This window comes from Triturus cristatus, chromosome 4_1, assembly GCF_964204655.1.
Source record: "Triturus cristatus chromosome 4_1, aTriCri1.1, whole genome shotgun sequence".
NCBI classification, from domain to species: Eukaryota; Metazoa; Chordata; class Amphibia; order Caudata; family Salamandridae; genus Triturus; species Triturus cristatus.
This window is the reverse complement of record NC_140585.1, coordinates 795,254,700-795,269,375: the sequence shown is the minus strand read 5'-3', so window position 1 is coordinate 795,269,375 and position 14,676 is coordinate 795,254,700. Positions and strand designations below refer to the sequence as shown.

The 14,676-nt window shown below is 43.2% G+C and overlaps 1 protein-coding gene across 1 annotated transcript in view; it reads right to left on the bottom strand.

Annotated features, from left to right (window-relative positions):
• The window catches only part of LOC146855554 (uncharacterized), a 421,570-nt gene that overhangs the window by 299,147 nt on the left and 107,747 nt on the right, over positions 1-14,676 (bottom strand). The window contains exon 8 of the mRNA XM_085653381.1: positions 4,707-4,934. Coding sequence (XP_085509507.1) covers positions 4,707-4,934 — 228 coding nt within the window. The remainder of the gene's footprint in view (positions 1-4,706; positions 4,935-14,676) is intronic.

Below are 14,676 nucleotides of genomic sequence, written 5' to 3'. Positions count from 1 at the left end.
GGGTAAGGATAAAAGTCCACAGAAGAAGAAATTGCCTGGTTCCAAGGTGGGGAAAACCACGACAAGTCATTTTGACCACGACCACAGCTGTGAAGTGTGCTGGACTGAAAAACTGGATCCATGCTAGTCATACCTTGAGAATTCCAAATCCAATGGACAGCACAGGAAAAGAATACTTTGATGAATCAGAATCAAGCACTGAATCAGATGACGAAGGGTCAAAGACACAAGGAAACTCTGAAAGGGGGGAAACAGAACAAAGATCAGCTTTAGTCCCCAGAAGTGTCGCTCTGAGAAGAAGATTGCAGATTTCCGAATCTAGTGATTCTGGAAACGAGCAAGAAGCGCAGGGTTCCAAGAAAGAACACAGGAAGAAAAGAGGAAAGAGTACTGAAGATGCAAAAAAAGAAATTCGTGAAAAGCAAGTACCAGATGAGAGACTGAGAGAAATTCCACCTGAAGTAACAAATCTAAGTGAACAAGGGACAGGTACAGAGAGAGAGGGACAGATTTCTGCGGAAGACCCCCGAGGAGGTGTAGGGAACTGCAACAACGAGTTAGGTGAAGGGACAAGTAGCCAGCAGGAAGATTGCGTGCCGGAGACCCGAGGAGGGACAGAAGTAGGGAAAACAAAACAAGTGGTGGAAGAAGAAGTCGATGAAAAGACAAAGCAAGTTGAGACAGAGTCTGAAGAGAGTGAAAATGAAATACCTGAAGGTCAAGTTCTAAGAAAGAGAGCTTGGAGGAATGAAAAGAATGACAAAGGAAGTAAAGTAAAAAGAGTTGCAAGAGATGATGTTTGGCCCAATAAAATAAAGAAACTGAGATATCGATTGACAAGAGTGAATTCACCAAGAGCTGAACAGGTGAATGAAGTGACAAGTCAAGAAAAATCAAAAGAAGACGAATTAACTGAAGCCAAAGAGAGTAGAAGAACAAGGAAACCTAACCAGAAGTATAAGTCACCAGAATGGACGTACGTAGCTCTGCCTGAACAGGGAGAAGAGGAAGATAGTCAAGGAAATCCAGAGGAGGCTGTACTGAAAGTGGTTGAGGATGAAATAGAATTGGAAATCCTGAGAGTTCTCTTGTCCGACATTGGAGAAGAAGAAACGGAAGTTCAGGAAAATCCATATTTGGAAGACGAGAGGAGAGTAAAGAACGATGAGATGCCAAACTGAATAAGTTAAGAGAACTATTGATGAAGAAAACAAGATATTGAATTAAAAATAGTGACTGGTAGAACCAAATAGGTGTTAGAACCTTAGGTTAGAAAAACTAGTTGTGAAGTAAAAGAGGCTAAGTCAAAAGACACGGGTTATTTTAACAAGATGGCTAACATAGAAAGTAGTAAAGGTAGATGTACATTCATGAAGAGATGGTGTAAAATGTGTTGTTGTTGTACAGGATTATTAATGCTTTTATGGAGCATCCTTGCTCTTGTCATTTCCTTTAAGGCTACTATAGACACTTTAGAAGGACATAGTGAGAATAAAACTGATATAGGGAAGATTTCAATGGTAGTTCCAACTAGAATAGATACAAATTATTTGCATAAAGATAGGTCAATAACAGATTTTTCTAATAATGTGTTTTCAAAATTATTGTATGAATATGTAAAGACAATGGACGTACGGGACTGCTACGTATGCATGCAGTTACTTGCATCTGTTTCTGAGGGAGTGACATATCATCACCTTCCAGCAACGTATGGTATAACATGTAGTGTGATAGCTAGTTTGTTTTATGAGACAGGAAAATTAGAATATTATTTTTCAGATGTATATAACATTTTTGCACAAGTGCCTTCTTATAACAAATTGAACAAAGTAAAGCCTGCTAAGGTATTAGGTGAATTCTTTTTGAAAACTAATGAACGAACATTAGAGTATATTTTTAGAAACAATTTAACATGCAGTTTGAAGAAGGAGGAAAAGACATTCCTAGACATGGTTGAGGAAAGAAGATTGAAAATGCAAAAGAAAGCAGCAGAAGGGAAAATTGAGAAAACAATCTGGGATATAGAGAAAGAAAAACATTGGAAAGGAGAAGCTAGTCCAACTATAGCTTTAGATTGGCCTCAGAAAGGGAAAGTTTGCATTCGAAGGAATCAAACTACGTATGATAATTATTTTTTAGGTAATAGTGAGTGCCATGATACATATCGAATCATGGGTGGATGGGGATTCAAAGGTGGAAGAGATCTTGTCTTTCCTGGATTATATTTTATTTGTGGGAACAGGGCATATTATCGTTTGCCAGACCATTGGTATGGCACATGTTACATAGGCCTGGTCTTTCCAAAAATCTTTCATATGGATAGAGGAGAAGATGGTGTACATAGCTTAAGTAATCATTTAGCTAGGACCAAGAGAGAATCTTGGTCAGAAATTGTAGGTGATATTTTTCAGGCATTGATACCAGCAGTGGGAATAACTCTGAATGCAAACAAAATTAGAAAATTGTCAACAGTAGTGGATCGCTTGTCAACAAGCACCGCTGGAGGATTTTTATTGGTTAATACTGAAATGGTTGCCATGCATGCTATGGTAATGCAAAATCGACTTGCCCTTGATATTTTATTGGCAAAAGAGGGTGGAGTCTGTGGAATGCTGAAAGTTCAACATTGTTGTACTTACATTCCTGACGGGAGCAAAGATCTGAAAACTTATTTTAAGAATATTACTGAATTACATGATGAACTTGCACCACTGGAGATTGAAAGTGTTTGGGATAGAATTGGAAAGAAAATAGCTGCTATTAAGAATTTCTTAGTAAAAATAGGTAGTACACTTATAGGTAAAATATTATTTCCATTAACATGTGTAATCTGCATAGTTTTAATGATAAGATTATGTTGTATGTGCTGTAGAAACAAGAAAAATAAGAAAAGAATAAAAAGAGAAAATTCAAAAAGAAAAGATAAGAAACAAGATAGAGATTTGGAAGAGATAACATTAGAAGAATGGAAGGAGAGTATTTATAAACCTGCAAAAAGAGAAGAAATGGGTGAAACTGAATTATGATTATGAGCAAGAAAACATTTTAAAGATTCCGTAAAGACAGAACAAAATTTTGGGTGGTGTGGTGATAAAATCACCAAAGGGGGGATTGCTGGAGCGGTTTATGCACATTTTTGTATACCCACCCCATTTTGCATGTCATTTTATTAATCAGATTAATTAATTAATTATAATCGTACTAATGGTTTGGAGTGATATGAAAATAACTAACCAACCTTATTAATGACCGAAATACACGTGGGATTTGCATCTGCATGGCCTAATTAATGACGTGAACTAAATTCCGTACGCATATTAATGATAGATTAATAGAATGTTGCATGATATATGTTGCTTTAGTGGTGTAATTCTGATTCGTGCTTTATTTTGTAAGTATAAATCGCATTGAGTGTTGCTTTTGCAAGATAAATACACACATATGGGTATTAGCGAGGGAATAACATTTAATTAGTCATTTCTATGTATTAATTACGTTTTTGTGTTTCTTTGCTTAAGTTGACCATTTCGAGTGGCCACAAAATGGCTGACTCCTGTATCCGATGAAACCGGCTCCATTGCTCAAAGTTCGGGGTGAAGTGCGCATGCGTCACCGCTAGCAACTGTGGCCTGAACCTGACCCCAGATGAACATGTACCTTTCAAGGACAGTCTGGAACGCCGTCCAAATATTCCAAACAAAGACTATTGTGTGAACCGGAACTGACAAGGGTCATAACCCAAAAGACACTTTCGTGAGAAACCAAAAGGATGATCCCTGATTGTCCAATCAGCGAACTCGGATGCCCAAACTTTGATACATTCTGATATTGATTTTACTATAAATTATGATAGAATAGAGAGGTGTTTAGCGCGCTTTTCGATTTCCTGATGATATGCTGACGGAGAGGACGGTGACACTGCAGGACAGCTGTTAGCCTAAATCTCTGACGGACTGAATTAATGCCCAAATTCCTGATGAACTTAACCTGCTAAGTTGATGGGCATAGAATTGCGAGACTACCAGATTTGACATGGAGGACTACTTTAGCCAGAATAGGTAAATATGAATGGCAACTTGATAAAATGAATGATTTAATCTGCAATATTAATATAAATTTGGATTTGAACATCTTCAGAAATGAGTCGGGTTGTTTATTCATTGAAATGTGTTAATGTAAAGGTTAATTAGAGAATTAGGATTTCACTAAAACTACAACTAACAGATCCGTCCCGGTTAGGAGGATAATACCAAATGTGGAATATAGGGCCTAATGAGTATGAGAACGGTTTGTAGGTGTGTTGCTCATTAGGGTAAAGTGGTATCTTCCTCCCTTATTATTCAGCGTTTGGAAGGATAAATCGCCTCTCGCACGGACTAATGGTAAGAGTGCGTTGGTGTTATGGGCCCCACCAGCGAATGTATAGATAGTGTGTGTGTGTGAGATCTTTTAGTCCGTGGCAGTAGGGAGGGATTTTGCACTCCGCGCTGCATCAACAGCTCATTGTAAGAACGTGAGACTACGGTGAAAAATGACATGTAACTTTGTATAACGTGTGACAGCATTAACTGATGATATGTAACCTTGTACAACAGTGAACCATCATTCCTGCATTATGTATAATGAGAACATTGGAAAAATAAAGTAAAAAAAAAGACAGCCAAAAGAATGCACCGTCAAAAGAAGCGGTTCCAGCTAAAGGATACTATGTCAAAGAGGAGCCATCAATCAGCGAGTAGTGCAGCTTTTTTAAGGCTGGGTTGCTTTGTTTGATTTGCGGGATCTGGGGTTTCCCATCCACGAGCACAGGAGCGTGGGAGCTTTTCATGGTCTTCTTGAACTTGGAGAAGGCATCTTTCCTGGTTTCCCCGTAGTGATGAAGAATAACTGGTTTATCAAAGCCTTCCTCCTTCAGCTTGGACAACTGCTTGTTTCTGTAAACACAGGTCAACAAAAAAAGGACCTAAGCACATATTGCAACATGTTATAGGTTTAAACGATTTGTTAAAACGTTACCAACAGATGTCCACGACTGGATAAAAATGGCATTACATAAGTAAATTATGGGATCAAACACATTCATTTAATTGGGATTAAGTAATAAAAGCTGTTCTGAATAGTCACATTCTCTTTTTAGATGCAGCAGCATTGACCCCAAGAAACTGACTTTTACCAGATCCACTGCCAATTTCTGTCATTTGTATGGGTTCTCTAGAGCCCTAGTCAGCTGTAGCAGGGTTTCTTAATGAGAACATGAATGATATCTCCACTCTATGGCCATCCGGCATATCCTTGAGGGGAAGACCCCGACACTTGCACATTGAATAAATATTCGCTAAGAATAGTAAATTTCTGTCACATGGTCATGTTACGTTGACTTGTATTGAGAGAAACTGTGTAAATATATCAGGTGTATTTTACATGTTTTTAGCTGTCAGCTCCAACTGACAGAAGTAACTTTTTATTACAGCAGTGCAAAGTTAATGCAGTATGGCACCAGGTACTTTTTGGGGGCATTTCAATGGAGAGTTCAGTCCCCCAGGACTGTATTAAGGCCAGCATTACGAGATCTGCTGTAATACTGAAGCAGTAAAACTGCTCCCAGAATTACCATTACAGATGGTTTGACTATGAAAAACTAGTGCAGAAACTGCATCGCTTCCTGGATGTTTTACCATATTCTGGGCACTTGTTTTGAATAGACAGATTCCACTAGGTGTTCATTGGCCAATATGTGTCTGTGAGGGTAAAGTCTTGCGACATTTCCCATAAGACGAATTGGGTGGAAATTTGTATTTCTACTCAAATTGGGCTCACTGACAATTTGGTAACATAAGTCCTAGGCTTAAGAGTATTTTTTTTTTAACTTGTATTAATTCAGTAATCGCACAGTGTAAAATGCCACAGAATGGCACATACAGTAAGTAGTAGCACAAAAGGCAGAACATTATAACCTGATACAGCCAGAATTATACAAGAAGCATACATTCTGGTGATCCAGCGTTGTAGACCATGGCTCTCTTCATCAGGCAGTCTTGGGGAACCCAAACCATATGCAATAAAATTACAGCTGGTGCAGCGCAGGTGCACAGTAGTGCGAGAATATGATGCCGTAGCAGGATAGGAAGCAAGAAATGCACAAATTTAAAGACGAAACCCCTCCAAACAATAATGCAATACCTACCAGCAGTGGCAGTAGCAGACCAACGAGTGTCCGTCCTCCCAGGGCAGTCGTACATAATGGAGGGGAGGGCAGAATCAGGGACACAGGGGTCTGGGGGGGGGAGGCTCTCTGGGAGGCAGGAGCCAGATGGTCAAGGAGATTCAGAGACCACCCACTGAAAACTACCTTACTCCCACTGACACACAGCTGCTGCAGCAACTACAGAGATAGGCCTATTCCCAATCAGACTCCGCCTATGGATATACAATTCTAGACACTCACACAATCCTCCTTCATCTGTCCATTCACCCATCCACACAACCCCAAACACTCAGACTCAGCTACACACAGTTCAGCGATCTGGGGAATCTGCCCTTGAGGCCCCTGGGTGCACTGCCTACTCTGCGAGCTATGAATGCTCAGAGGGTGTAGCTTGCTGTGTCTCCTCGGCTACCAGTCCTTCCAGCATCTCACCCATATCTCCAGGTGCTTCTACATGCTCTCATCAGTGTGGACCAATTTAGCTGTAGCTCCTCCACCGTACTCCACTCACGCAAGCCTGCTCTCCATCTGACCAACTTTTGGGAGGGCAGGGTCGCGTCCAATGTATTGCAAAGCTATGCATGGCTAGCACCAGTCCCAGCAAGACAAACTTATGATGCATTTGTGTCACAGTTGTTGGGGTCAGTACTACGCCCAGCAGGCAGTGCTTGATTGAGGACTCGATCTGGACCCACACGACCTCCCACAGCTCGGGCAACATCCCATGCCTATAAACCTGCAGCCTCGCACCGTCTCAAGTCATATGAAGGAACATCGCCGGCTCCAGCCTGCAACGAGAACATGCTGGGGAGTGCGCCACATTAAAACTATGCAATTGCTGAGGCAACAGATATTGTACGGTGCAAGTTGTGGAACAGCATGAGTTTGCAGCGTGCATTGCTGGCAATCTTGCGGATCTGTTGCCACTCACCATCCCTGAGGTGTATTGGGGGTCTGCCGACCACCTGTCACAAATCCTCATCACGTCCACCCCACATCCAGCTTTCAGCTCCTGGCATATGCGTTAGATCACCCCCCCTGATGGCATCTGGGTGTACCAGAATCTGTAGTGTCTGCGACTTTTCTTGTTCCGCCGGTTAAAGTAACCATATATTCGAAGGTCCGTGTGTGAAATCTTAGCAGACTGTAGATACTGACCAGGTTGTAGCTGATAGCAGTCCTGCGCTTCTTCTATCATGAGGAAGGTGCCATTATGACATAGGTCTCTAGTTGTGGAGCACTCGCAGCATACCATTGCTTAAGATCCATCACCTCTTGTAGCCATCGAAAACAAGGTAACCAAATAAGGGGCAACAGTCTAGCGTATGGGGCCCGCGAAACACCAGAGTGACCGCCTGCTCCCACACCTCTGCAACCTGACAGCCTATAAACGGACAGCTGGATGGGACTCCAGAATCTCCATCAGACACCCCGGTAGCTCTGCTACCTCGCCCCATTCGGCTAGCAAGGCCTTATCACCATTCAGGCTCTTTGTGCACCATGGCATAATCCTGCAAAATAATACAATCGTAGGTCCAGAAGACCCAGGTCCACAAGCTCCACATCCAGCTTTAGCACCTCCAACTTCACCCTGCTTTGCCCGCCAGCCCACACCAGGGTTATCAGAAGGCTGGTCAGTCTAACAAGTAGCCCGTGGCATACAGCAGAGGGAGTTTTGCAAGACAGAGACAGTGTGGGAACAGAACCATCCTTCTCTATGCCACTCTCCCAATAATGGAAGGTGATTCCTGAAGTGGATAGAAACCTCAAGTCTAGTGAAGACTGTCCCCATGATTAGGGCATAGTTGGTTTCAGCTGTGTCCACCTGTATGCCCAGGTAGCTGAAGTGGTCACACTTACAATGGAGCTCCGTCACAGGGAGGGCAGCAGCATCTAACCCGATCAGTCCCACCAACGGGAAGAGATCCAACCTCTGGCGGTTGATGTGTAAGTCAGAGACCTTCCCGAAGGAGGCCATTGTTTACAACAGAAAATGTCCACAAGGAACTTATTCAATTTAGTACATCTATCACTTAGGGAGTAAAAATTATACTCACAACTGATTCAATAAAAAAACAAGAAAAAAGTATACCAAGGATTATTCAACTTTGCCAAAGGAAAATACAATAAATGCAACTACTTAAATAGCCTGGAGAGCTTATTTACTTCAGCCGAAGTAAATGTAATTTATTCCATAAATCACAATTGTATCACAAGCAATTTATATTTTTTCAGGCACAAATGAAAAAAGTGAAAAGGTGAAAAATAATAATAAAACCCAGTGAAGTGATCATAGCCTACAAGGTGAACATAATATTTAGAAGGTCTTAAAAACAACAATGAGAGGCATATGACAATATAACGAATCTTTTTTGCTCTCCCTTGGTTGGTGTCGACGACGTTTCAACCCACTCTGGATATGGGGTCTCTTCAGGACAATTATCTGGGGACTGAAAACGGGTGAATTGTAAGTGCCGATAATAAATTGGACCCACTAGTGGTTAATGTAAAGATTCCAGGTTAATGGTTGGCTTACCTATTGGTATTCACGACAAGGAATAGGGATAAGGCGACTGATTGCGCTTGATCGTATCCAATATAGCCTATAATGAGAAAATCATAGGCGATCTTGTAGTATATAACAGACTTGTGGTACATAGCCAAAGTGCAATCACATCTCTAAATTACTATGCCTATCTCAGAATTAACGAGCTATTGTAATGGTCAATTAGTAATGACCTCTCTCATAAGGGGCCATCATTTAAATTGTATCTTAAATATTATCTTAATACGGGGCACACATGACTAGTGGTTAAAATCTCAGCTTGTTTAAAACGACCTAATGGTCGATTACCACTCTAATAGCGGCGAGCCCTAGCGTGATACACATAGCAAGGAACCGTATATTAACTCAGTGCTATGTACTGAAGCAAGACATCAGTTGCTACAGTTCTATCCATCTAAGAGTCACTCACTTGAACATCTATTTGGTCCGCTGTGTCCGTACTCTCAGCTTGATTCCCAATTTAAAGACACGTCGATAGATAAAAACGGGTGCGATATCTGTATAAGGATTCTGCGAAAGATGTAAGGCGAGGATTAAATCGATACGACAAGCTGGAATATTTCTTAATAAAGTATGCCAGTTTAATCACTTTAATCGTACGAGTTACTCACATAGACAGCCGCAATGGACCATTTGCTACAGGCTGGATTGCCTGACCAGATGTGGGTATTGGCAGCTGTTCACTGGTAGACGGATACATCTGGGAGACTTTTGGGATGGCTCTTGAAGCGGAAGCGACGATGTATGGTGCAGGCCCACTGGTCACCCCAGCTGAGCCTGGGAGATTCTTGGATGATTTGTAACTCCCACGCCTCACGGAGGCGCAGGGTAGGGGTCGTGAGGAGGCCCTCCTCATTGAGGAATTGCAGGAAGCTATTGAGGACATGGCACGCTGCTGAGTCCTGGACCTGGACAGGCTTCCTGTGGAAAATTAACAGGTGTTTGCTGGGCTCTTATTGCTTTGTTTACTGGAGACCCTTCAAGTACCCAGGTGTACTAGTTCTCTACCACCATCCATGCGGAAGCCCAAACTGTCATGCTTCTGAAACCGGGCAATGATCAAATGGACTTCAGCTCCTATCGTCCCCTGTCCATGCTGGGATTTGACACTAACATATTGACTTAGACCTTGGCGATGCTCTTGGAACGTGTGGTGACCTATCTTGTTCATGAGGCCCAATGTGGCTTTATGCCAGGTAGAGATACGCAAATGGATTTGCGGAGGCTCTCTCATGTGCTTTATTCGGTGGCAGGCACCAACGTCGGCGGCTGTAGTCATGCTGGATATCAATAAGGCTTTTGATACCCTTGGTTGGGACTACCTCTGGGAAACACTCGGGGTGGAGGGGGCTGTACCCAGGATTCATCTTGTGGGTCCGCCTGCTTTACAACTGACCGATGGTGCATGTCCGTAATGGGGCTGTGGTCTCCGAAGGTATACCTACTGAGTGAGGTTCGAGGCAGGGATGTTCTTTGTTCTCACTCTTCTTTGCCCTGGCAATGGAGCCCCTGGCAATACAGCTGTGACGTAATATTGACTGGTGGGGCATCCTAGTCAGGGGTCGCACTCATATCGTCTACCTTTATGTGGACAACATGTTAATTTATGTCAGCCATCTGGAAAGATCGGTGTCCGTCCTGTTGTAAACAATATTTATAAGAAACAAGAGCCACCCATAAGTCCTTGTGAACTGGGTATTTGTATTAAACAAGAAAATGTCCACAAGGAACTTATTCAATTTAGTACATCTATCACTTAGGGAGTAAAAATTATACTCACAACTGATTCAATCAAAAAACAAGAAAAAAGTATACCAAGGGTCCAGAACCCGCATCGATCCTGGGACCAGGGCACTGAAGGTCGACCAGGACCTCTTCTGCCTCCATCAGCTCCCTCTCTCTTTGCTGCCTCATACCGCAAACCGTGGACAGGCACGCTACACATATCAACAATTTAAAAGTGTCCCATTGCAGCCCTCTTTTAGCAGTGGACAAACAGTTGGTATCGAAGTACCTGGTAGTCATCTCACAGAGTTCTTACAGGAACAAAGTGTCTCTCAGCTTCTCCAGCCGAAGACACCAAAGGGGAACCCTCGGTCGGACTCCACCCACCCACATTCCAGCAGCACTCGAGCATGGTCTGAAAGGAAGCGACCCAGGATTCGGGTCCTGTCAGCCGCCACCTCGCCAGAGACCAGGAACCTGTCGAGCCGGCTATAAGCCTCCCAGGCAGGGGCGTAATATGTATAGTCCAGCATCCTGGGGTGTGTTGCACGCCACAAATCTATGTAGTGACGGCCCATTATTGCGCATTAACCGTCCGTCATGTGTGGCTTGGGAGGGTGTCTATCTAAATTGCCATCAAGCACGCTATTAAAGTCTCCAGCCAATAATAGAGGTACACCCACATACAGGGCCGGACTGGGAACCAAAACTGACCCCGGGAGCAGCCGAGCTGTTTGCCAAGGCCGGTTTTGGCCGATTATGTTACAGGGTCTGATTTTGCAGCGATGCTGCAAAAACGGCCCTGTAACAAAAAAGGCCCCCAACCTAGCGGCCCACCGGGGAAACGCCCGGTGCCCGCTATGGCCAGTCTGGCCCTGGCCACATACAGGATTAATTCCCGCCCCAACTTCAGGTGTAAACCACCATCATCCACATCCGGGGCATAGACATTCAGCAGATATACTTCCATGCCGTCTGGCAGGCCATGCACTAGGATATACCGTCCCTCTATGTCTGCTTTAAAGCAGCGAACCCGGAAGGGAACCTGCAGAGCCACCCAAATATTCACCCCAAGGGCATAGGTAGAGTACGTGGCAGTAAACATCTGACCCCTCAACTTCTTATGAACTTATGGACCTCATTTTCCAATAAATGTGTCTCCTGCAACATTGCAATGTGCACACCATACCTATGAAGGCAAGTCTGCATCCTATAGAATTTCACATATGAGTTGATCCCACAAACATTCCATGTCATATATTTATAGCCATCATTCCATTTCATTACTCCCCCTTCTCAAGCTGGATCACCCACCCAAAAACCCCACTGGTGCCGCTGCCAAATAGCTCAAGGAACCGTAAACAAACCCCCTCCACCCACCAGGTAAGCACAGAAAATGAACACAGTCCTCCCCAATCATTACCAACTCCCATAAAGCCCACCCTATAAAACAATCAAAACACAATCAACTTTTGCCTCCACTCGAATAGGGAGAAATTAATAACTGTAAGACCTACCTCCCCTTGGGAGAATGTAGGAATGTTGAGTTTGGTGTGTAAAGAACTGTGATGTAAAACCCTCTTTATAATGATGACTGCAGCAGAGAGTGGGTGGGTGGATGGAAACAGGTTTATGATTAGGGCTCCCGGTTTTCCGTATTTACCGATTTATACATATAAATACAGACGGAAATCGATATTTCCTTTGTCTGTATTTATATTTATAAATGGTAAAATACGAGTAAATGTTGCCGCGCTGCCGTGCCTCAACACGTTTTTAACATAACTTATTCGGTTTTGAGAAAGTGCCCTTTTTGTCCCTTTTCGCCATCTGTTGACACGTTCTAGTGTATGTGGACGTATCTGGGCAGGGTCCAGCTGGCGCGCGCTGACGGTGACACGTTGCTCGTGGTCGGCAGAACTGCTGAGTCAGGGAGGGAGCTGGGAGCTAGGACCCTCGACAGACAGACTGTCCCGTCCCCTGAGGACTGATAACACAGCCACGCAGAGTCTATCAGTGCAATCGTTGATGCTGCCAAATGTTATCCATGCACACACGCACACATACACAACATTTCGCCCTGCCCCCCAGCCCTAAACACGAACAATGGAACACGCAGAAGCCCCCAATCACAAAGCCAACAGCTGCACTCCCGCCTCAGCCTTTACAGGGCAGGCTGACAATGATAATGTGTAACCCCCATCTCTGCTCTCAGCTCTGCATAATTTATTTATAGATGCAATATCTATTGCTTGCATCTATTTAGGAATGCCCTTTTTTAAATAAAATGCTGGGAAGTGAAACGCTATACGTGCTGCCTTAAAGATTAATTAATAAGCCCTACATAGAAAAGCTGCAGCAGGCTCAAACAAAACGTAATAGGCGAAAGATGGTTAATTGCTTATTTCTGCTCTGGGAGAATTGATTCTGTCATCAAGTTTGTTAATGGTCTGTTATTACTGCCAAGTCATAAGTGGCAACCGCACAGTGGAAACACTGTAATTTAACTGTATATCATAGAGATTAAATAGATGAGATGTTTTCATTCATGTATGTAGCATTACAGTGAGTACCATACTATATTCATTTTTATGGAATATTATCCTTGTGCTTTGCTGTATTTGCTTTATTGTGGTGCGGGCACGGCCCCATCGTATTGGTTCTTCTCCTGCCCCTCCCGCCCCCTTTGCATAGGCTCTTCTCCTTTCCTTCTGGGCACCACAAGTGTGAGCGGGCGCCGGGGTGGAAGTCAAAATGCACAAGAGGCCCAGGTGTTTCTTTCTTAGAACATGACACGCAGAATCGCTCACCTTAGTACATAAGGTGAAGCGATTACACTTGTCATGTTTAAAGAAAGAAATAATAGCCTTTGCATCTTGACAACTCCTGGATGGATTCCTCTGGGAAGCCGGCGTGAACTAGCCAGCACAAGCATCCACGTAGGGGCTGGTCGTGGGTCAAAATGCAAAAAGGGTATTTCTTTCTTTTAACATGCCATGTAGTATCACAGGATGCTGAGCCGACGCCCAGGTTCGCTCGAACCCAGTTCCTCAGCTCCAAAAGTCACCAGACGTCCTCACCCCCTCAATGTTTTCTTTACATGTTTGTGCACAGTACCCAAAGAGTTGAAGCGGAAAATGTTTTATTCGCTTTTTTAATGCCACATTTAAATAGGGGCTCGTCAATGAACCCCAAAATATGTGTGAAGTATCTTCATACTTTTTGTTGTGAATGTTTTGAATCAATACAACACTGTTGTGCGGCAAGATTGATTTGGGAAAGTACGTGGGTAAAAACAGATGTGCTTGTACTACAATGGCAAAGTTTTCAGCTGAATGTATTGTGTTGCCCAATAACAACCGGGCGCAGGTGTGCCTTGTCAATGTAAATAAATGTGGAAAAATACTAGCTGTAGCGTCGCCTTTTGCTTGTGGCAAAAATAAATATGGATAAATACAGAAAAAAAGCCCAAAAAATAAATATGGATAAATACAGACGGAAATGGCAAAAAGATAAATACCATAAAACCGGGAGCCCTATTTATGATTATACTGGTGTTATCGCACATATGTGCTGCTCATATGGGCAGATTCATAAAACCAACAACATTTTTTTAAAACTCTATTTAATGGTAATGTTGGATTTTAAATCACAATTCTAAAAAATGACACTTTTAGAAAGTTGGCATTTTCTTGTCCTAACCATTTGGTGGCTGCAGCATAGATCCTGGGTCACATGACTGGGTGTAGCTGGCAGTTGGCCTTTGTTTATTTCTACAAGACAGTGAGACAAAGGGGGAATAGGTGTTAGCATGATGGGCTATCTCTAACTTGATGAGGGGGAGGAGCTGTAACTTACCACATTTGCACATCACAAAGACTCTGAGTACACTAACAAAGGGTTTGACCCTAGCCTTTTGTGCTCCCAGACAAGCTGAGGCCAGGGCAAAGAGTCAAGAAATTCCATACAGCTCGGAGGGGGAAAACCTCCAGAACCTTCCCCTAATTCAAAACTAGCACCAAGTTTAAATATTGGATCCTCAGACCCAATTATTCAGTACATGTCTGGACCTGTGGAAGTCTCAAAAGGACTGCTGCCCTGCATGTGGGACTGCTAGTCTACTGCCCAGTTGCCCTGCTACCGTGCAGCCTATGTGAGAAGGACTGGACCTGCATCTTGA